The 24010-nt window shown below is 44.2% G+C and overlaps 2 protein-coding genes across 5 annotated transcripts in view; one reads left to right on the top strand and one right to left on the bottom strand.

Moving 5' to 3' along the window:
• The first annotated feature begins 3159 nt into the window (after positions 1-3159).
• On the top strand, positions 3160-7775 carry DUSP12 (dual specificity phosphatase 12). Its single transcript, XM_068957505.1, has 6 exons — positions 3160-3483; positions 3582-3695; positions 3793-3911; positions 5422-5518; positions 6275-6461; positions 7067-7775. Exons 1-6 carry the CDS (start codon positions 3197-3199, stop codon positions 7226-7228), a joined length of 966 nt encoding a protein of 321 aa, XP_068813606.1. The 5' UTR covers positions 3160-3196; the 3' UTR covers positions 7229-7775.
• Positions 7776-8028: 253 nt separating this feature from the next.
• The window catches only part of ATP6V1A (ATPase H+ transporting V1 subunit A), a 30800-nt gene continuing 14818 nt past the window's right edge, over positions 8029-24010 (bottom strand). For all 4 annotated transcript variants that reach the window (XM_068957468.1, XM_068957495.1, XM_068957476.1 and 1 more), the window contains 12 exons: positions 22690-22904; positions 21812-21949; positions 21205-21356; positions 20144-20306; positions 18884-18992; positions 17979-18101; positions 17776-17890; positions 16280-16343; positions 15398-15601; positions 13327-13421; positions 11878-12049; positions 8029-10327 (listed from right to left, as the gene is read on the bottom strand). In XM_068957468.1, coding sequence (XP_068813569.1) covers positions 10235-10327; positions 11878-12049; positions 13327-13421; positions 15398-15601; positions 16280-16343; positions 17776-17890; positions 17979-18101; positions 18884-18992; positions 20144-20306; positions 21205-21356; positions 21812-21949; positions 22690-22904 — 1643 coding nt within the window. In that variant the 3' untranslated portion in view covers positions 8029-10234. The remainder of the gene's footprint in view (positions 10328-11877; positions 12050-13326; positions 13422-15397; positions 15602-16279; positions 16344-17775; positions 17891-17978; positions 18102-18883; positions 18993-20143; positions 20307-21204; positions 21357-21811; positions 21950-22689; positions 22905-24010) is intronic.

Consider the following 24010-nt stretch of genomic DNA (forward strand, 5'->3'; position numbering starts at 1 on the left):
GCACAGATGACGCAGTTATGTAGCTTAAGACAATGGAAATTAAAGCTGTCAGAGACTCCCCTAACCCTGTTCCCAGACACACAGTCACACCCTTTCCTTCTGTCAGGTTCATGACATGAGGCAGTGAGGCAGTTCAGGGAGCTGACCCAGCTGAAAACTAATCCAGCCAAAAAAAGGGATTTGCTGTCAGCTAGATCAGCTCCCTAACAGGGCCACCATACAATCACACAAGCGCTAGTGCAGTGAAGCACACGAGATGAAGCAGGGCGACAGCAAACTTCAAGCTGTTTTGGACTCACATACTCAGAAGCCTCGCGGCCTATCTAAACTAAAGATCCTTCCCGGTCTGCTCCATGGGTAACCGCTGCCTAGCTCCCAGCACAAGGCTTGCAATGGATGCATGCTCCCTGCTGGCACTGGTGAAGGAGTCCTGGAAGAGCAGATAGGTAGCACCCACTGCAGGCTCTCTGCTTGGCTTGTCCCTTCTGTGGAGTGGTGGCTGCGCCCAGGTGCTCTAGCCCCTTTCACCTCTCCTGCTGGAAGGGGTAACAGTCTCCCTTCCCACCAGGTTTTAGTCTCCCCCTATCAGGTCAGTGGTGACAGCAAGTCTCACCTCCTCCATGGCCAGCTGGCCTCCCACAAGGAGGCCCTTTCAGACTGTTTTTACAACAGTTCTGCCTATAGCTGTGTCACGCAGACCTCTGCTAGAACAATCCTCCCAGAGGTAGATAACCAGGGCTTTCAGGCCTCCTTATCTCATGCAGGGAAGGCAGGGTAAGGTTACTTGTTGTCCCACCTTGCGGACAACACACCTCTTTCAAATGACATCTGACGTTTTACCTGTGCTCAGAAACTTGCAAGGCAGTATATGGGCCCTTCTGACTATGCCGGGTAAAACTTGCAACAACATGATAGAGATCATACTAGACCAAAAGAACCTTGATGAGAAAGTGTTGGGTTGGGTCTTTTGAGACAAGAAGGAGATGTTAAGGCAGTGGGTGTGTTGCACAGTAATGTTTTGCACATACATCCTGCTAAGAGCTAGAGGGGAATATCCTTGTCTACAGGAGAAAGAGTACACACTCTGTCTCCACCACAGGACAGGTCTGAACTTTATGGTGGGCAGTGGAAGCGGCTGCACCACGATTTCTGCATTACCCTATAATCTTCAATGGTGTCACACGCCTCAGAATCAAAGGTTACCAGAAGACAGGTTGCCTCTATCTGTACTGTATCTGATTTCAGTACCGAATGCAAATCATAGCCTGGTTAACAGTAAGAGATTAGCACAGAAATCTGGAGTTAGTTACAATTCCTGTTTTGCAACTCAGCATCTACCTGTTGCATGGGAGCTAGTACAAAACAGAAGAGCGTGACAGTTTTCAAGCTGGGCCATACATTTGACTTCCAGCAGCAAGAGCTTATCTGGATGCTGCAGACAAGGCCAGTAAGGAATTACTGGGGCTGGATTCCGTTTCAGAGTACAGCCAGAAGCATAGCCAGTCCCTAACGCGAATGACCAAAACGTTCATCGGAATGTAAAGTCTATGACATTAAAGAATGGGAGGCCTCAATCTAGAAGGAGTTAAAGCTAACTGCTGTTAGCTTTATTCTGCATGTTAGCTTTCCCTCCACCTATGTGGATGTGGTCATGTAACAGACCTTAGAAGCGAGCTGATTTCATTTCCCAGCAGATTTTCTGGGTGGTTGATTTCCTGCAGAAAAACTTAGCTCAGATAAAGAGCTCTCCTACAGACCAGTCAGGTATCCACACAGTAAACGATGGATCCTGAAAGCCCTACTGTTTTGTATTAATCTCTAGGCCAGCAATTCACAAACGGCAATCTGGAAACGGGCGTTGGTTCTCCAGGCTTTCCAGACGAAAGCTCCTCTCAGCCTCCATTCGTTACCACGCTTTGGGCAGAAACCTTAATAAAAGGTTTGGACATGCGGTGCTTTCCTGCAGTGACCGCGCTCACCTCCTGTCCCCTGGCATACTCCGATCCACAGCGGAGGCCGCCCTCGGGCAGACTCCAGGCCTGCCTTCCCGCAAGGGCAGCCCAGTGCCTCCACCTCAGGGAGTTACTGGACCGGTTGCTAGAAAAACACGCATTAGTCTCTCCAGGAGGATTTTCTCACTTTTATAGGTAGCTCATCTCCAAAGCGAAAGACTGCCAGCGCAAAATACACAATACACACTATACCTGGACCTCAAAAATACACGACTGATTTAAAAGTAAGGGATTTTAAGAATAACAAATTGGGAGATTTATTAAGAGTATTTCTTCATTTGTTTTCTGAGTATGTGAAAGATCGCAACGCATCAGACTTTCATGATCTTTCTGACTAGGAGAGCTAGAAACATTTGTGAGTCTCATTATGCCATTGGAGAAGTCGCCGGCACCAGCCTATGCGGCCAGTTGACTGCTTCTCTCTCTCTAGCCTCTTTATTTGTCTTGCTAAACGCATGTAAAAAAGTTTACTGTTTCCCCATCCCCTTCCAAGCAAAAATCTCCTTGGACAGAAGGGGTAAAACACTATCTGTGGGGAACCTTTGCTGGCCTCTACGTATGTCCCTCGCGCCGAGCATTCACTGAAGAGAACAAAAAGAAACGCCAAGGTTTTTCCACAAGCCAAAGCAACACAGGGCACAGGGCGCTGCTCCAGCACTTACACACCTGTGAATTTTATCATGTAAATTATTATGAAAATGATGGCAAGAGGGAAGAAAAAAGTTCTGTTTTGTTTTTAATTTCCTGAAGAAGGACCCCTTGCTCAGCTCGCTGCGTTCACCCCGCGGCCCCCTCGCCTCCCGCCACGGCGCCGAGCGCCGCCCGCGGCCTCTCGCCCCGCCGCGGCTCCCGCCTGGCCCCTGCCGGCGACACCCGCCCCGCTGCCTCCCAGCACCGCCATGTTGAGAGCGGCGGCACCCGCTCCGCCGCCATGTTGAGAGCGGCGGCACCCGCTCCGCCGCCATGTTGAGAGCGGCGGCACCCGCTCCGCCGCCATGTTGAGAGCGGCGGCACCCGCTCCGCCGCCATGTTGAGAGCGGCGGCACCCGCTCCGCCGCCATGTTGAGAGCGGCGGCACCCGCTCCGCGGCCCCGCCCCGCCGCCATGTTGGGGGCGGCGGCACCGGCCCCCGCCGCCATGTTGGGAGCGGCGGCGTCCTCCTCCGTCGCCGCGGTCCCGCCATCATGGCGGCGGCAGCGGGCGAGGGGCTGGGCGGCGGGATGGTGCCCGTGCTGCCGGGGCTGTACGTGGGCGGCGCCGAGTCGTGCTCGTCGCCGGAGGCGCTGTCGGCGGCGGGGGTGGTGGCGGTGCTGACGGTGGGCGCGGAGGAGGCGGCGCTGCCGCCGGGGGTGCGGGCCCTGCACGTGCGGGCGCGGGACGAGCCCGGCGCCGACCTGCTGAGCCGCCTCGACGACTGCGCCGCCTTCATCGGCGCCGCCCGGGCCGCCGGCGGCGCCGCCCTCGTGCGCTGGTGAGAGGCGGCGGGTGGGGGTGGCCGCCCGCTCCGGTCCGGTCCGGTCCGGTTCGCTCCGGCGCGGCCGCCGCCCACAGCCCCGCTTTGCCTTACAGCCAGGCCGGGGTGAGCCGCAGCGCCGCCGTGGTGACCGCCTACCTCATGAAGAGCGAGGGGCTGCGCTGGGAGGAGGCGTACGCCGCCGTCAAGGCCGCCAAGCCCGACGTCGAGTGGGTGCCCGGGCCCCGTCCGCGGGGCGGGGAGCGGCCGCGGGGCCTCTGCCCCCTGCCCGGCCCTCACCTGCCCTCTGCTCTCCCCTGGCCGCAGGGTGAACCCGGGCTTCGAGTGGCAGCTGAAGCTCTACGAGGCCATGGGCTGTGCCGTGGACGTGAGCAGCGCCCTTTACAAGCGGTACCGCCTGCAGATGGTCACGGAGAGGTACCCCGGTGAGTACCTCCGCCTCCCGCCCGTGCCCAGGGAGCAGCCGAGGCTGAGCCGAGCTGGGTTTGGGGAGCAGCCCGCCAGCGAGCCGCGTCTCGTCACTGAAGTTAGGCTTCGGTGAACACCTGAAACTGGATACAGACTTCTGGGGGTCTCCCAGGGATGGGTGGTGCCAGGTGGATCACGCACGGAGGGGCTTTGGTCGGTCTGATGGGCTGTGGGTCACACGGCTCTGTGCACTGATAGGCAGCATCCGGCACCTGCTGGCATCTTCCTGATGTGCAGTCAGTTCAGATTATCTTGGGAACCGTGTGCTGTGTTCAGGGGTTGTCGCTACTAACCCGTGTACTGCTCCTCGTTCTGCTGCAGAACGTGGATATTTTTAACTGGTTGTACCTCAGGAAGACCTCCGGTGTCCAGTGTGCTGCATGAGGGCTGCGTGTGATCACGATGATGGGCCGTGTTTCACTGATTTAAAAAAAAAAAAAAAAAAGATTTGTTTCTGAACCTACTTGCTGTCCTTTCGAACAGGTTGCAAACTGGTGAATATTTTCCCATAGCTGGAGTTCCCAGCACGTGCCCTTAAATTCTGTGTCCTTAAATGAGCACAGAAGCGCATGGCAGAGGAATGCCTCTTTACAGAGCTCAATGATGGTTTGTTGACTGAGTACTTCTCTCAAAGTAGCTGAGCCTTGAGTTGGCTAGATTAACATTCATGCCATGTTGACTCTAAAGAATCCTAGCTAGTCATCGGGGGAAAAAAGTCATTGAGACATGTCTGAGAAATAAGATCTGTAATGAACTGTTCTCTGCATCAAAATGCAGAAACAGCGAAAGTCAACTTTATGTATTTCTCGATTTTTATGTGCCTTTCAGGCAAACTGAAAGTCCTCTAAAAAGAAGTCAAGGAAATCAAATAAAAAGATAAAAGCAGAGCTAAAATAACATAAAGTTGAAATCAAGGTATGAAGTGAACTTTCGTAGTCTGATATGCAACAGATTGACTTCAGTGGATATATATATATGAGTGTGTATGTGTAGTTCTGTTATAAAAACTTTCCGTAAAGTTAATCTCAGTGGAATGTCTCTCTTGCACTGTTATGTACCGAGTATAATAGAACTCTCTCTCTTATTCTTAGCAGGTTCCATTCATAAGAGTTGGTTTTATTTCTTGTATGCGCTAAAAGATTGGAAGAACTGTTCTGACTACCTCCCATGTCTTTGCTCCGTGTTTAAATAAGAACATAGAGGAAAATTCAACTCTTTTACCATTGTCAAGGCCAAATTCTCGATTCCAGTTCCTTACATTAAGTGAATCCTGATCTTAGATATAGTGAGATGAGACTCTCTTTTTTAGAATTCAACTAATGGCATTGGTAAATGAACAAATGAAACGGAAAGAAGGTAGTCTTTACATAGTCTGACTAGGGCAAAAGCACAGCCCTGTCTTGTTTCACTGAAGTGGATCATGGGTTAATTGGTTTGATTCACAGCTTCATACTGTCCCCTCTGCAGAACTTCAAGACTTGCCCCGAGAAGTTTTTGCTGTTGATCCAACCAGTATGTGTCAAACTCCAAACATGGAGGTTCTCTACAGATGCAGAAAATGCAGGTACTTTTATATTCCCCAAACCTTTTATATTCCCCATTAAAAGTCATTTTGAGTAAAGTCTTGAGAGAAAAATAATAGTACATGTGACTCAATGGATATGTCATTATTTTCAAGACAGGGATAAGATCTTGTGTAAGTTTCCGTACAGTGTGTGACACAGAAATCAGACAAACAAAAGTGTTTTATGAAACGCAAAGCCTTCTGTTCCTTGAAGTTGTGCAGTACTTGTGGAGCCTCAATTGCTAGATTCTATAATCAGGCATAATTCTGCCTGGTGCTGTGAAGTCGCTTGCTCTTAAACCATAACTTCTAGTTTCGTTTTGAAAATGGGCTTCTCTCAAGGAAACTTGTTGTAGATGTTCAGTACTACATTTTAACTGTCTTTTATGAATTATGTAAAATGACGTTGAAAAATCCTGTTGTTCCCTAAGTGTAGATTTTTTTCACATATATGAGCTTAGATTTCAAGTTTTAATAGGTGGGACTTGTCTAAAAATAGATCTGTAAAAGAAACAACATACCGCTGTGGGACAGAGCCCAAAGCTACATGAATGACTGGATTTGTTTGTTAAGAAGCAGCCCTAAATGGAGTCAGTGCCTGTTGACCTTTTAGACTAAGTTTAAAAAAAAAGTAGGCTGTGTAATCCTATGTATTTATTGTCAAGAGGTCCATGTCCCCATGCTCTATTACAGTCTATAGGTTTCCCCAGTAAAAACAACTCTTTTACCTCCTCTGTCTTCTGTCCTGGAGGACAGGCGCTCTCTCTTCCGTAGTTCCAGCATTTTGTCCCATGTGGAAGGAAATGGACCAGCAGCCTTTGCTCACAAGAGGATAACAGACTCTACTCAGCTTCATGATGATGGCCGTGATAAATGTACCTCTTACTTCACTGAGCCTGTGCAGTGGATGGAGCCAGCATTGCTAGGAGTCATGGAAGGACAGGTGAAGGGCAGGAAGCACTTTAGTTTTTGAATGAGTTTTTTTGCAAATGCAGAACAGACTTCTCTATGCGCCTTAATATGATGGCCCCCACACAAGTTCCCAGGTCTTCCAGGCTGAGCTGTATCAGTGTTGCAGTTTATAAGCAGATTCTCAAATGTTGAATACTCATAGCAAAAGGAGCCAGTAATCTTGTTGGACAGAGAAGGCTAATACCAAAACAGGGTACTGCTTTGGTTTTTTTTTTTTGGTTAATATAAAAGTTTGTAGGACTTTCAAAACCTGTTGTGGTCTCAGGCTGGCTGAGACTTTCTGAAGTTTAAGAGACTGGTTAAACTGCCCTGGGACTGCACCAAGCCTGAGCAGCTGCCTTCCCAGACCCTCCTGTCTGGCAGCACAGCTGCCTGTCACACCCCAGGGCATGGCAAACATCAGCCATGCCTCTCTAGCTTTTTTGCCTGTTTTCAGCCTGTTTAACTTCTTTGAAGTGAGAAAGGGAAGGTGCTGGCTCGGTTAAGGTTGCCAGAACGTCATTTGCCGTAGAACTACGTTTTAAGTAGGACTGTGTTTGACTGTGCCTTAGAATGGGTTATTTGTGTTTCCTGCAGCTTCTGTGTCCCAAATGCACATCTAAGCTGGGCTCCTTCAGCTGGCGGGGTGAGCAGTGTTCTTGTGGGCGCTGGGTGACTCCTGCCTTCCAGATTCACAAAAGTAGAGTGGATGAAGTGAAAACAGTGCCGGTTTGCGACTTCCAAGCTGCCAAAAGCTGAACTCAGTGCCTCCCTCAATGGATTTCTTAATGTCCACAGAGAACTGCTGCCTACTTAGCGTATGGCAGGCTGTTTGCCAGGACTGAATTGGCGACTTCCACCCCTTTGTAATGCAGTGGAACTACCTGAACGTTTGCTCTATTCTAACTGCATGTCTATATATGTAGTAGCAAAGCACCTCCTTTGAAGATATGTTATACAAATATATACGGAAATGCCTGAATTTGATGGTATGCTGCTACTTACAGAAGCTCTCAAATCTGTGTTTTAAATAGATGCTAACTGGAGTCAGTTTCAGGATGTGGACAGCAGTACTGCTTTACCTTCTGATACAGAAATTCAAAACAGTTTGTCTAAACTATCCAACTCAGATTTTAGGAGGGGTATTCCACAGCAGGATGTACTTGGTGGGGAAATATGTTAAGGCTTAGTTAAGTGCCAGAAAGTGGCACAATTCCAATTGTGTTGTAATTATCATACATGGTAGCTACTAGAAGTGAAAGGAAAGCTATATTTTCATTACAATAAAGTTAGTTCTAAAAGTCTACCCCCCAGAGTATTTATTACTATAACTGTTAATATGACTCTTAGACATTAAATCAAAGAAGATTATGCAAGCTGTACAGGAATGGGGGAACTCAAGAGAAGGTCCCTGCTAAATCGTTTCTTAGAAGTGTAAAGAGGTCCCAAAACTTATAACTTGCTTCAAACCTTACTTTTTAAGCTTTGCTCATCATAGGCTGTCTACATCATTGCAGAAAGGCTTTGGTTTGACATAGGAAAATAAGACAGCAAAGACCTACTTTAAATCCATTTTTATTTTCATTGACTCAATTTTTTACACAACTTCCAGCAACATACATTATGAAATATACAAGGTAGAGTAGGTGGTTGGGTTCTACCCATCTTTTAATTCCTCCCACAGCTGCGGAGGGAAGACTTGCAGTACACAGTGAACATCAGAATCTCAACACTGAAAACTGAGACACAAAACAAAAAGAAACAAATATATATGAAACTGTTTGAACTGGTCACACTTCAGGGCCAGGTACAGCACAATAAATATTAGAACGGCATTATCTCAGACATCTGTTGTAAAGTTTATAACATTTTTCTATTTAAAGAAATAAGAACATCTGTTTTCTAGCATGAAATGCTACATAGTACAGTGGTGAAGGGTATGAACAATTGAGGAAACCAGCAAGGACTTGAATGGTGACTACTCATTCACACATGATCATTGTTAAAGTAAGCAGCATACACTGAAAGTTTGGTGAACTGTAAACTTAACCATTCACTACCAAAATATTAGCTGGCGTAGTCATTTCCTTTGGGAGAACCAAAAATATTAGATCTGGTTATGTTTCAGCTGAGCTCTCCCTGACAGTGAGTTGATATAGTGGAAGTGGTAGCATTTGGTCCATAGCACAGAGAACCTGTTGCAACATTACTGTTCACAGCTGGCAGCTCAGTGGAAATACTTCAATACAGGATTAACACTTGTATAACCATGCCACTACAACGATGTCGTCTACAACAGTTATCGTTTCATGACCATAACAATTTAGTAGTTTTCAGCTGGAACCAAGTTGAAGAGTGTGTGTTGCATGACAAAGAAACGTTAAATGCCATCTGAAACACAAGTGAGAAGAGTCAAAGACCCGACAGGATGCCAGAACCTTTAATCTCTCTCACTATGCAGCACTGGTGAGTGTTGGCTCTTGAAGTTTGATGGAAAGGCTGCTCTATGCTCACTCCTCATCTCATGCTAGTTTTGTCAATAAACAAGCCCAACAGCAGTTTCTGATGCCTTATAGACAGTGCTTCCAGAGCACAGTGCAGATGTTTCCCTTGCATCAAAATCAACAAGGGAAGAGTAAATACACTCTGTACAGAAGTACAGTCTTCTCCTCCTCCCCTCCACCAGAAGTTTAGCATCATACATTCCTTTTACGTGAGAACTGAGGATGTTTTGTGCTGCAGCCAGACAAGCTAAATGAGTGTGGTAGAGGAGGAGGGTTAAGCACAAATTTCCTTTTTCTAAGAACAACCTGGCCATTGCACTGGAAGGCAAGTGTATTGGCATACAGAGCACCACTTAGGAAGGACATATTTTCCTGGTCCACATAAGTGGAGTCATCACAGCTTGTTATGTCCTGCAGTACAAAGCAGCAGTAACAAGCTTCACAGACTAAAGCAGCTGAGTGTTATGAAATTTTATGGGGTGAATTGGAGGCAAAGAAGGAAAAAAAAAAAATCTTTCTGCTGAAAGCTGAATACCTATGGCTTTAATTTTAGCTGATGCAGAGTCCAACAGTCCTATCTGACTATTAAGTAGGAAAATAAAATTCTATTTCTCCAGTGTACAAAAGCATATTAGCTGCTTGTACATGTTCATCTTCTAGTGAGTCCCTTCTTGTTGATGCTCCAGAACTGCCACATTTCAATACCAACAACCTCAGCTGAAGGTTGTGGAAGGGACATCGTAATGAAGAATTTATGTTGGTTTCACTTGTATCAACACATCATCAAAATATGGTCAACAATTCTGTTTAAGAATAGGGAGTTTAAGTCATGATAGTCACTTAGCAAAGTGCTAGACCTAAATGCCTTACACCACTGCCAGCTCAGAATGTACCACCTGAGTGCATTAAGGTCTACACCACCTCTGCCAGTACAACTCAATTGGTTACTTTCCAGGGTAAGAGCCTGGTTACCAAGAGAACTGGGAGAGGGCGAGGTGACGTTTTTCCCACCCTAGAAGCATACAACAGCATTTCCTCACTCAGTCAGGCCCATTCACACTTCACTCACCATTTCAGACACACGAAGCAAGGCCAAACATAAACTAAAGAGGAATGTTTTGTAAAGACACAAGGAGTATGAACAGGGAAACATAGGACTATTATCAACTCAAGTACTGTTGCATCCTTCTCGCAAGGTAGGGAAGCTGAGGAGCTGAGATGAGGAACTGAGAGGACAAACGAGTGGTCACAGAGGCTGAGTCTAGTCTTCCAGACTGCGAAATGCATTCTGCATGTCCTCAAACAGCTGAGCATAGTCCGCCTTGATTTTTGCTTCGCCATCTTTGACAGGATCCTGAAAGACAACATAGCAAATGAACAGATCAATCTTGAAAAGTCTTTTACTTAAGACAATCTTTCTTTGCTAGTGCTGTAACTTCTTGACCTCAGGATTTACACCTGCTCACTGCACAGCAGGTGGAACTCCATCTCCGCCTTCCCTGCAAGAAGCAATAGTGGTCAAGCTGTGAAAGCTGATCAATGTCTTCACCATTCCCCTCACAGCTACTGGGTAACAGAGAGGACTTAGGTTTTTGGATCACACTACTTCCTCACTGCTCCTCCAAAATCTACACACTACAGGAGGCAGGTCATTTAAATACTTAAGCCTTTCAGATTATTATCCAGGATAACTTTCCTTTCATAATTATTACTGTAGTAGGGGGGCTTCTCCACTTACCACTTATTCATCCTCTGGATCCTGTTTTCAGCCATGCTGTCCACTACTCTGCTCTATACCAGATGTCTTCTGGTGGCCAGGGTTTGTTAAAAGCATTTTACTTCACCTGTCTCTACATAGCCAGCTCTCAAACAAGCTCATGTGCCCAAGCGTATGTATAGCTTGTCATGCTCTTGATGCTTCGAGAATATATACCAGGGGTCTGCTTAACAAGCAGAAACAAGCCAGTAAACTGCAGGAATGGGATACGCTGGCATGCCAGAACTTTGTTAGTTTAAAAAGTAATTTTAATCTCATGGTACTTGTACTTGAAAGGTTTGCAATATTGGCCCAACTGCAACAAAATAAGCCCCATACTTTGCAGAGAACATTCATTAGCTACTTTAACATCAGACAGCATCACAGGCTACTGTCCTACCAGTAACTGCTGGGCTGGCATGCTCTGGATAAGTTTTAAGAACAGGAGCAGGAAAGCTGCACTCTGCAAAGATGGCTGCTGAAGCTACCCAGCACAGCTGCTCTGAGCAGCCTATTTGCTCTTTAGCCCATAATGAAATTACTTCTCCTTTCCTCTCTTCCTCGTTAACCTGCGTTATGTACCAAGCCAACCACAGGGGACATCACATATTTCTGCAAGAAACTATCCTTTCTTTCCTTAACTTCTATTTAAGATTGCTATATTAACATTTCTGTAAGTCACTTTTTAGCACATTCCTGGCTTTGAACTTCAAGTTGTTCTTACCTGCTAATACAATCTCCTTAGAACATACTATAATTTTATAAGCGACACATCAGAAAGTCCAAAACTTAAAGAGGAAAGGAGCTTGGACTATTACCATGAATATATGTAACATAAAAGAGACTACTAAAGGTGGGGTTGCCATGGCTTTGCAGCCAACATCACATGATTCGATTTCAGTGAGCGCCCCTCAGAAGTGTCCTAGCCATTCCTGTGCTCACTAAAACTAGTTCTTAAATGTATTCATATTATTGCTAAAAGTCTCTGTTCACAGACTTACCTAAGGAGATTGATGACCACCTTTGAGGAACAGCCTTTTTAGAGGCACTGAAAGCTCCCAAAAAGCAGTGCAACACAGCTCCTTTTTCTAGTACAACCAAGCTGCTGGCAGCAAGCAGACACTGGCTGCCTCTCCTGACAAGCGTACCTTGAATTTCATGGACGTGAGCCTGTAGAGGATTTCACTCATGTTCTCTCGAATGATGGACCACGTGATCTTATTGTCACTCTGGGCTGTGGTTTCTACAGCACGGCGTGCCATGTCGTAAAACGCAATCATATTGGAAAGCATTCCCACTGTTTTATAGAAAGGGCAGAATCTGTTGGAACAGAATAGGAGCTGTCAGGTGTTTCGGAACAGTTAACAAAACTAACTTTTGTGCCTGCCCTCACAACTCTCTCTGGATTCTCACCTGAAAGAAAGAGTGCTAACTTATTTTACTCCAGGCATTTTTCATAGAGGCAGTCTATTTCCTATGACATCATGTAATAGGACCCATGCTTTTAAATAGGTGCATCATACTATGCACCTGAATAACCATCCTGAAGTAAGGTTTCTGAAACAGCACCCAAACACTGGATAAAACAGGAAAGACAGCAGGAAACATCACTGCACAAGTCTTGCATTTTAATCTGTGGTCAATGCTAATGAGAAAGGGGAAATACCAGAGCAGCCAACAGGATTCCTCTTTCTCGTTTCATCCATTATGGGAACAGGCTTCCTCCAAGCAGCTTGGGAGAATCCGACAGCTCTGCAAGTTTCGTTACTCACTGGAAAGGGAGCATTTATAGGACAAGACCACTCCAGAGGCTCCACACACAAGAAATTCCTTTCTTAATGGATAGATGACTGCCATGGAAGGTACCTCATTATTATTTATATGCTACATGATGCTACTGTCTGTGCTTCCCTGTTATATGTAAGCATAACTGCCCTAGTAACCCAGTCAAAGGACAGACACCATTGCAGAATGACGTAGGTCTATGATGTTAGAAATGAAATACTTCAAAATCTCATGCCTGCCTGGGCTGGGGAGCAGGATGAAGCTCAAAAGGCCCCCTGGCAAGCTGTTAAAACACAAAGACGGCATGGAAAGAAGCAAAGCAGACAGAGATAATGAACATGGCACTAGGTGCAAAAGGATCCAGCAAGTTGTTGAACAATTTTGATCCATCAAGAATCATGCAACAGCGACTGAAAGTTACTGTTGTTCTCGCAGTCTCCTGTGCATTGCCAGAATAAACGGGAAGACCTTGGGTGTTATTTGAGAAAACTGGAACTAAGTGGTCCTCTTCCCCTCCTCCTAAGGGGTTTCATTTATTATTTGACATGCTATTTTAGAAACACTGGCCAGCTGAGCAGTACTCACACCAATGGTGGAGGGCCTGCGAAACTCAAAGGGAGTGACTGCATTAGGAAAAGCATGCCTTGCTGGTAGGACAGCTTGAATACTCTGTTCAATGTCCTACCTACACACAGTTCTTCGGTTTGTTTATGGCAAGTAAAATTAATTTCTGCACTGACCAGTTTCCAAGATAACTGTCTAAATGCAGAACACGCAGGAACCAGAGGGCACAGTGGCCATTCAGAGCTCACCTGTCATAGGGCGTATAACCATTCTGTTGCAAGAAGTCATCTTTTATCAGCTTGGCAACTTCTAGGGTAATTTTATCTGTTTCTGCCAAGGAAGCCTAGAAAAATAAAGAACGTTGTTACTTTAGTACCCAAGGCCATGCTGTGTCCTGGCCAAGAACCATTATTTTCATCAGTAACTGTGTTCTTCCCCTGCCCTCTTAAGATGGCTTCCAGCCGAGTCCCATCTTTTGGGTGTCTCCCTGCTATAGAGCAGTCAATTTACTTAGCAGCAAGATTAAGAGGGGCCAAACAGTCAGTAAGTCTACTTTAAGTCTACCTGATGTTATAAAAAGGAAACCAAGTTTAATTGAAGGTGTAAAAGAGCCACTGAAGGTGCAAACAGCTCTGCTACAAGGTACATGAAAATGTTATCTCCCTACATACAGAAGGGAATTCATTTTTCCCTTCCTCAAATCCTTATGTCCGTGAAAGAAAAGCTAGATTTCAGCATTTTATATTAACGAGTAATATTATGGATTTGATACTAGCCTCTGGAGTTAGCAATGAATTTTCCCTGTTTGGCATTTAAGAAAAGTAAATGAGTTGATGACAAAGTACACCAAATTGCACACAACAGCCGCAACACTGCTACTGTTGTTATTGGCACCACAGGTCATTCTTACCTACCTACATTTTCCTTTTGATAAAAGGGGCAGATTGAGTTTTAAGTGCCCCAGCTTGCTTCCTGAACAGGAAGTTTGGACTGTCTTTTGTCAGGAGACAACAGCAGAATTCAGAGCTAAGAAGGGTTGGGGGGGGGGGGGAAGTAAAAGTAATTGTTTTTCCGCAATTCCCCCTTTCTAATGGTTTGTTGTTGTTACTAGCCACCCCCAGATGGAAACGAACTCTTAAAAAAATATCTTTGAGAACGAGATCACGGATTCTAGTACTTCTAAATGGGAATAACACCTATAGCTTCAAGCATCGTCCTAGCAATATCAATTCCATACCAAGGAACCAATTTTACTCTGCTCTGCAGACTAGTCTTTTAAAATATGTTTTTCTAAATAAACTGCAGAAGGCCCTAAGATCACATTTCCTTTTCTTCCAGGTCACAAAGAGAAGAGTGTTCTGCTAGGTGAGATCTGCTGCAAGCCAGCTTGGCTTGGCTAGAACACCAGTGAACAGGAAGAGCATCAGGATCCAACTTTTTCCAAACAGCTGTAGTTAATACATGTTACCACACATTACCTCCATCTTAAAGGCCAACATAGCTCATCTGAGCATCACAAGATTAAATTACTGTCAAATATGTGTTAGACACCTGTCGATTACCATATTTACAGCGCTAAGCTGAAACAATGACAGTTTTCACTGGGTCCCTCTTGATAGGCAGGAAGATTTTCCCTTGAGAGCTAAGTTTAGCTTTCTGTCCAAAACAGTGAAGTGAATGAAGGAAATTAAAGAATGCCTGTAAAATGGAGCCATATGTCAGGTCACAGGTCTCCACAGAGACCTGTGAGCTTTGGAGGTTACAAACTGGGTAATCGCAAGTTTTTAGAAGAAAGCAGACGTTACTTCTTTTTCTACAAGCCAGCTTGTAAATGCCAACATATACCTGTTCTGCTGCTAGTAACATGGTTTCTGATCAATTGCAATTCTTCAGACTACTTCAAACATGAAGATCGGCCTCCATCATTTCTATTACAAGGATCACTTCCAATGGCGTTCTACTGTAGGTTGTAACAAATGGCGTTTCAGCAGGATTTGGACACTGAAGTGAGTGAATTTTCTAAACTCCAGCATCAGAAGCCCTGCCATCTAATTTAGATGGGAACAGCAGCATAAAGTCAAGGTTTATCAAACCTATAAGTGTATTTGTTATTGGGAGTCAAATAACATGCAAGAAAGTTTGAATAAGGTACTGCTACAGGCAGGTGAGTCTGATTATCTCCCAAGGTCCATTTACCTTCCTTCTACATTGCAGTATCTTATCAGGTCTGGTCTAGGACATGGTAAAAAGCTCATGCTAGTCACAAGGAAATGGAGGATGGCTCAGTGATGCTACATTTCCTCAAAGCAGGATGCTCACCTTCCCCACAAGCTGCACAATCTCTGCAAGGTCCTCCTCTTCCTGTAAGATCTCCTTGGCCTTTGTCCTGAGAGGGACAAACTCTGTAAAATGCTTGTCATAGTACTCATCTAGGGCACGCATGTATTTGCTGTAACTGATCAGCCAGTTGACAGAGGGGAAGTGCTTGCGTTGTGCCAGCTTCTTATCCAGGCCCCAGAAAACCTGTCAGAAGCCAGAGAGATCAAACAGTGTCCCCCTCAGAATCAAAACAAAACAATTAGTTTAAACAGTAAAAAATTCAACATGGCACATCTGAGTCTTCAGACAATAACCTGAGCGCGGAAAAAAAGACGGTGCATCCTTTAAGCTGAATATGATTTATTCAGCTTGGGACTCCTCACGATGGAGGAGCCAGCACTGCCAGAGAGAACATCAGTACTAGAATCTAATTAAGTGGGGGCCTATTAAATAGAACCCCTTTTCTCAAAACAGGGATAGGCAATCAAGTTGCAAGATTCCCTTCTCCCAGTCATCTGCTCAGAGGATTTGTTCATGGTTTCAATGCACCTGTTAATAGTGGTTCACTTTTCATCCTAGCTGAAAGTGGCCATACTGAAAGCGTAGTTCAGAGGGCAGGAATCAGGAGGCACACAAATATTCCCGAGCAGTCAGTGTGGAAAGAATTGTTACTGCTTCCAAAAGAATCTCAAACATATCAGTTCAGAGACCATCTCACAAGGTCACCTTTTATCCTGTTAAAACATTTTAAAAAGCACCTTACAAAACTGCCTGTGTCAAATCAAAGCTCTCATACCACAGCCACCGGCACAAATGCACTGGAGCGCAATCGTTTTGAGTCTAACAAAGCGGACAGATCAGCTGCAGCGTGGTGGAACGTACCTGAACAATGCCCAAAGTAGCAGATGTGACAGGATCAGAGAAGTCACCACCCGGAGGAGAGACACTGAGCAGGAAGAGAGAAGGAAAAGTAATAAGAATTGCGCGCTCAGATTTAAGCCAAACCACCCAATATATGACTACACAGCTCAGTGATCATGGAAACCAGAATAGCTAACACCATTCCAAACCAGTAACAGATTACAACCTTCCACTGCAGACAGTTTGCTAAACATCCACACAGGTGTATATCAAACACACCATGCAATATAGTTATCTTGATACTGTCAGCAGTTACTGATATACAATTCCAGTCACTGTAGCTCCAGGCAGTAACTTAGGCTTGGGTTATCAAACCATACCTCAATCAGAACAGATTCAGTGAGGATGCTGATAGGACAGCTTGAAACACAGCACAATGATTATTTTACGGTGAACAATAGCCCAGTTCAAAATTGTTATCTCAGATAAATATCAGATATTCATGTATATAATAACCACTTTAACTTCATTTGGGCTTGACATCCTAATACACACCTGCCCAAAGAGAAAAAAATCTTTCAATCTCAAAAGCAGCTGCACTTGTACACTTATACAGTGGACAGCAGAATTCATCAGAGCAAAAAAGAGAGTCTAGGCATTCTTGCAGATGCTAGATGCTCTCTTAAAAAACTAGAGGGGAAAAAGCTACTTTGCCAGCAGTATGTTACACAAATCAATACAGCCTAGAAGAAAGTGGAAGTTTGCAGTTTGCACTGCTGCAAGCCACCTATGTCGTTATCTCAAGAGAAGGTGATGGTCCATTTTCCCTCCTCTGCCCCTAACAAAGTTTGAAGTGCATCTGCCTCATTTTTTCATCCTCTGCATTTTTTTTCCCCTTCGTTTTGATCATTCTTTCAGTACAATTTAGTATTCAGTGAGGAGGGATTGAGGACTGTCACCATGGTCAACACTACACAGGAATACTTTTCAAACCTGATGTTCTCATATTTAGCTAAATATTCAATGCACCATAGATTATACGTCTGGGGACGATGGTGCTTTTCAGTCCATCACAGCTTGAGATATGCTGGTCCTTGTAGTCAGACTCTATTTAAACAAGAGAAACACAATTCATTTTGCCCCCAAACACACACATGCACACAGCTGCTCTGCTAACTGCCCATTCTTTCCTGCTGAGCATGGCTCGACATACTTTTCAGTGACAGTGCTTACGATGGTTTTCTCTGAGCCGCTTGCTCCCATCACTGCAAGCGACTGATTCCACACCTCACAGAACTACCTGCCCACATTCATCCTTTCTGCCCATATGCACAATTTTGCAGTAGTTGAGAGTGAAGAGAGACTAGGCTCATCTACCTGCTCATTCACAGAATCTTAGCTCTGCAGCTGCACAGAGCAACAAGGCCTTCTCATAGACCAAGAAATAGGTACTTTGAAAAATAAAAACACACAGGAAGAACGGCAGTCCATGCAAAGCAAAGAAATGCAACACTCACGCTCCAACAATGCTGACACTGCCTTCCCTTTCAGGATTTCCCAGACACTTCACTCTGCCAGCTCGCTCATAGAAAGAGGCCAGACGGGCACCAAGGTAGGCTGGATAACCACTGTCTGCAAGTACCAACACACAGAAACTGAGTCAAAGACTCTGAATTTAAAGGACAGATTCACAAGACTAGATTCAGAAAGGACTACTCACCAGCTGGCATTTCAGCCAGTCGCCCTGAGATTTCTCTGAGGGCCTCAGCCCATCGGGAAGTAGAGTCTGCCATCATACTGACATGGTAGCCCATGTCCCGGAAATACTCAGACAGTGTGATGCCTAGAACGAAGACAACAGCATATTGCAGGATACAATTCAGACGGGAATTCCAGACTCACGTGTTGTCACTCAGAGGCAAGTAAAGCCTCTGTAAGTTAATTAAGTTTACATTCTGATGGCAGAGACAGAAAGCTATTTGTCTTGCCCACAAAATCATCTTCATGATGTCTTGGTTTCCTCTCTCTCTCCCTCCATTTCTGTTTATGAAGCACTCTGGCTCATCTTCCATTCCTGTATATTTCTTTGAGGAGACAGTGCAATGCCACTAATGCCACTCTTTGTGGAAGAGTCTCTGCTTATAGTAAAAACGTCTCCTTCCCTTTCAAGCTACTAGAATACAACCATGAGAAGAAGTCATGAATTATCTGTCAACTTTTTATCAAAAATATTTAAAAACCTCTAAGAGGCTGCAAAGGAAAGACGGCTAACCTACCAACTCAGGGAACATTACTCCTATCCGTTAAGTGGCTGTATTTGTCAGCAAAAAAACTATTCATGAAGAACAAAAGTTTACATAATTAATACGAGGACAAAAGCCCATGAGACATGGTGTGATAAATTGACCTTATAAGCAGGAATTAACTTGACAGTTGAAAATCACGGTTATATACAACCAAGCTAAATTCAATTACAACACTAGGACTTCACACAGGCAAGGCCTAGAAGTGATTTTTCAAAACTAAGCAGGTTTCCTCATACCCATTACCTCAGGAACTGAAAATGCTAGAGCACGTTGGCATGCTCTACACACACAGCCTTTATGAGCTTCCTGTAAACCTTACCAGTATAGATAGAGGCCTCTCTGGCAGCCACAGGCATGTTGGAGGTATTTGCTACTAGAGCTGTTCTCTTCATGATGCTTTCTACCTTGCCATCAACCTCCATTGTTAGCTAAAACACAGGAAAAACAGGCAACGCTGTCAAATTTGTTACTGTATTGCTCTCCTTATTCCAAGATATTCTCCTCATAGCTAGTCTAACAAGAACAGTGACTAGATTCAAGATTTTAGCCTTCTGTGCTGTTTTGTCTCCCAAGTTGTGCATGGCTTAACTCTTTAATGCACATACCTCAGCCTTATCTCATCTTTTGCAACTGCCAGTCTCTATTAATCCCACCTCTCACCACAAACAAGTGGGTAGTGACAAATTTACTAGGCTGGAAGAGCCCCAAATCTTAGTCTCCTCTCCTAAGTTCACTGGGGAACATAGAGCTTTTTCTCCCTTATACTGATCTGAGGTAATTTTTGGCAAATGGACATGAAATGACAAACATAACCCAAATGAAGTCTCACGAGCATCTGAACAGCAGAACAATAGAGTGCACATCCTGATATTGATGTAGAATTATATTTAAGAGCGTCCTGGGATTACATTTTTCATGGCCACCCCGACTTGACGTTCGTATCTTGCAATCAAACACAACTAAGTCTTTTACCTCTTATTTCTAACAGTAGAATTTCAGCCTAACAGTCCAGATGATGCACTTTCCCTTGTTTTACTGAAGATTATGCCAGACTAATCCAATAACGTTTAACTACAGATAAAGACTGGTAAACCTGTTGCATCTTTTTTATTATTAATCAGGCACTTACTATTTCCTTCAGAAGGTATTCTAAAGCCTAAAACATCAAACTGATGTCCCGCAGTGGTTTGTATCATTACTCTGCACCCTATAAATATAGACGATGCATTTGCTGTACTTCGGTTAAGGTAAAAAAAAAAAAAAAAAAGTTAAAGAGACATTACCAATAAAAGGTAACATCTTTATAACCGTGCTAAATTACTCAGGCATTCATATTGGCTTTGTTTTAAAACAAGAAGGTACACCCAAACACTAGTCCAGATGTTTCCTGAGGGACCACTGAAGTCATTCCTGAATGAGACAAAAGGGATTTCTGCTATTACAGCCAAAACTTACAGCAGAGGAGCCAAGAAGATCGTTTCAAGTCACTACACCAATAAGACATTTATCCAGATGCAATAGCACTACAACAGCAAGTCTCTCTGAGAAGGTTTACCCTCCAGGAATTCTCCATACTAACCTCAGGGAAATCTCTCAGTACTTCAGACATTTCATTTCCTCGTTCTCCACAGCCTACATAAATGATGACATCACTGTTGGAATATTTTGAGAGAGACTGCGAGATCACTGTCTTCCCACAGCCGAACGCCCCAGGGATAGCTGTTGTACCCCCTTGTACACACCTGAGTAAAGAAAAGGGATTCTGATTCACAAGGAGCTCCAAAACAGGAAAATGTGCTCTCCCTTATTAGAATATGTTTTCTAATAAAACTGCCTAAATAAAAGCAGAATGTCAAGAGTCACATTCAGTATTCTGTGCGAGAAGCACAGAGGTATTTCACTAAATTTCACTAAACCCAAAGACTTGGGGAACAAACTAATCCTTCCTTCTACTGCCCTTGAAGTATATGAGTTATGCTGGGACAACGGCTAGACTTTCAGGCTTGAAACACAAAGCAGTTTCCACAGCTGGAAGCACCGACGGAATGCAAAGACCAAGAACATCAACTATACTGAAGCGTGCATTTTAAGAAGGAGCACAACATTTTACGACCAAAGTAATTGAACTCAGTACCTTAGAAGTTGGCTGCTTAAGCTAGTATTGAGATACAGTTAAGTGCTCCAGTTTTCTCAAGTGGTGACTCCAACATCAATGGAAATTAGCCATCCTCAACACCACGGAAAGAGATCCTGCTCGTGTTCCCAAACGTAGACATGCTTGAAAGTTCTAGGCTTTCTGCAGATCCTGCATCATTATTTTAAGTTTGCGCTTGTCAATTCTTTTCTGGATTAAACACACTACAACTATCTTGTTGCACTTTTCTTCCTTTTTCCACTGGAGAGTCTCTTGTCAGATAAAAACCATAAGTACTTTGACTGAATATTTTTTTGAGATTATGCTGTGGTACATAGAGAAGGTTTGGGCTCTGTTTGCCTCCCCTCCCCCTCACCTTTTCTAATTAAAAACCACTCTGTCCCTCAAAAAAAGAGGGGGAGAGAGGGGGAGAGAGAGAGAGAGAGAGAGAGAATTCTTATGTACCAGAAAAATAAAAGCTTTCAGAGCCTTCAGGTGGTACTTACGGGAAGAGCGCATCCAGGACCCGTTGGCCAGTTAACAAAGGATGATTGGCTGGTAACTTTTCAGTTACAGGACGGACTTGACGTACAGGCCAGATCTGAACCATAGTGAACTTCTCCTTCACACCTTCAAACTCCAGCTCTAAGACAACATCCTAACAGGGAGCAGCAGACAAAAGCAAACAGCTATACGCTGGATCAGCATGCAAATTCTCATCCCGACAGCTCTGCACAGCTACGTCTTTGACGATACCACAGATTTTTCAGAGCTTCAACATACCATCGTCCATACCCGAAGGAAGGCCACTTCCCAATATTTACAGTACTACAGGGAAAAATGAGTGTACAATGAAGCCTCAACTACAGATATGCAACTGAGGAGCAACTGCATTATTCATATTCATGGAATACAGTAGATCCCCACAAAAGACCGCAAATTTGGCATACTGAAGGGCCATTGGGGAACCATATACATAGAAAGCAACTTCAAAAGATAATCATTTAATCCCTGTTGCATAAAATGCTTTTTAGTTGGCATCATACAGAACAGAAAGCGTACATCCACTTTATGAAAGAGACATAACCGATAATTGGTGTTTGGGAAACTTACTGAAGTATCATAGTTCCCTGGTGGAGCAATGTATGTAACCGTACCCCTGTTCCGTGGGGGCAACATGATTTTGTGTTTGATAAGGGAGTTTTCGTTCACTACGCCATAAATGTCTCCACCAGTGATGTGGCTGCCAACCTAAAATCAGAATAAGTCTATTAGTCATAAGTGAGAACTCCAGCTTTAAAATAGAACCTTGATAAAGATTTGTATAAAATAATAATAGCTATTAAGTCTAGCACTGTGATTACTTCCTTTATAAATGCACTGTTACAGCACAGTAGCCTATTTACATAACTCATTACACTCTAATAGCACATTGCTGGCAATGCTATCAGTGTTCAGGAGCGATTCAAGGCTCAGACAGCAGCAACTCCTGACTGATGCAGGGAATTCTCCTTGTTTCTTCTACACCTATCAGTTTTAAGTAGAGACAGGATAGCATACGCTAACCTGCAGGGCTGGAAAATGGAAGATACCAAAGGCTAAAGATACGGTATTTTTCAGGGGTAAGGCTGTCTTCACTATTCTCAAAATATCTGTGTTGCAGTTACTCTTTTTGCTCAGGTAACACCTGGATATGCTTAGTGCAATTCCACTAGGTCTTTATGGTACTGAAATACATTAGGTTTTGCAGGTTTCTCATAGGCATCAACAACACACAGCAAGTCACACTGAGCAAGTTTTGGTGGCCTCTTTCAAATCCTCACTCGTATACCCCTGCCAACTGCAAGTACCCATTTTCACAGACTTAATACACTGTAACCATAGCTCCCAAAAGCTTCAGCCTCCACGCCCTGCTCCAACTCTAAAGCACACAGAACGCGCTTTCTGAGGGGAGAGGAGCAAGACAGGAAAATAAGCCTGTCTGAACCTACCCGTAAGTTTTTGGAAGGCGTGAAGTCCCATTTGACATCTCGGCTCAAAGCTGACACGTTGACACCTCTAGGGATATAGATACTTTTGGTGAGAGTGCTGATGTCTGACAGAGGCCTCTGGATACCATCAAAAATAGCTCCCATTATGCCAGGCCCTAGTTCCACTGACAGGGGTTTGCCAGTACGGAGAACAGGATCTCCTACAGAGACACCAGCTAAAGGTTTGCTGAGGAAAAGTTCATCCAGGGAAAGGAAAAAAAGCAGGCAGAAGGCATCACATTCACAACAACATGCTGTTAAACCATCTTTCACTTAAACACGGTATTTTTATTAATATATTACACGCCACCTTTCACTAAACTCAAGCTAAGGCAACAAAATTCATATCCTGCAGAAAAGTAAAGCACAGATGAATATCCTGCCTCATGATGATTAGTTCAAGTAAACTATATGGGTGAGCTTACTGAATGGCATTGTAGCAGGATGACAAAACATCAGGTATCTGTTTTAACCCTTCAAACCTAGAAAACTGGTTTTATCGTTAGAAAGCCAACCAATAATAGGAAATACATATATTTTTAGCTTCAGAATCTGTTAGAGAGAACAACTGTTTTGACCTTGACCCTGGCAGAGCTTTTCTGACAGCAGTTTAATTTTCAAGTAAGTCTGTCCTAAACTACTGTTACTTCCCTTGCCTCTGATAACAAATTCTCCAGTCTCTGCACCATCTAAGCTTCAAAAGACACACAATAGACTTCTGTTCAAAGGGCCCACAGTTTGGCAAAAAACCCTGTTAGAATACAAGACAAATCCCCAAAGGCATATGCAAGAATCAAGAGAGATTAGATGCAAGCTGACTTTAGGCAGCCCCTCATCCTCTCATCAGGAATCTGAGACAGTAAGCTATATTCAAAAACTGAACTTGTGCAACGCATTGATGGAAGGCTACTTGATATTACAAGGATGATGCCACATCAAATGACAAATTATTAGGTATAGATAGCAGCTGGTTACCAGTTTACCATCCAACACCTCAAAACAAAGCTTTGGGAGCCAACACAGGCTTCTTCCTAGTGTTTAATGCATATGACTCCTAAATTTAAAAGGCCATAAGAAGAAAAAAAAGAATGTCTGCTTTCGAGTTCAATGACTTCCTCTCTGACATTCTCTCATTAAATGTATTTTCTATTACAAGTATAAGTTAACTAGATTTGAGAACAACACAAGTTGTGCCCTAGCTGGACCAAGATTCTGTACGCATACTACAGAAGCACAGGTGTAAGCTACTATCTCTGTCAGAAAAGTCTGCCCAAGAGTCCTG

The sequence above is a fragment of the Struthio camelus genome, chromosome 1 (assembly GCF_040807025.1).
Source record: "Struthio camelus isolate bStrCam1 chromosome 1, bStrCam1.hap1, whole genome shotgun sequence".
In the NCBI taxonomy this organism is placed as follows: Eukaryota; Metazoa; Chordata; class Aves; order Struthioniformes; family Struthionidae; genus Struthio; species Struthio camelus.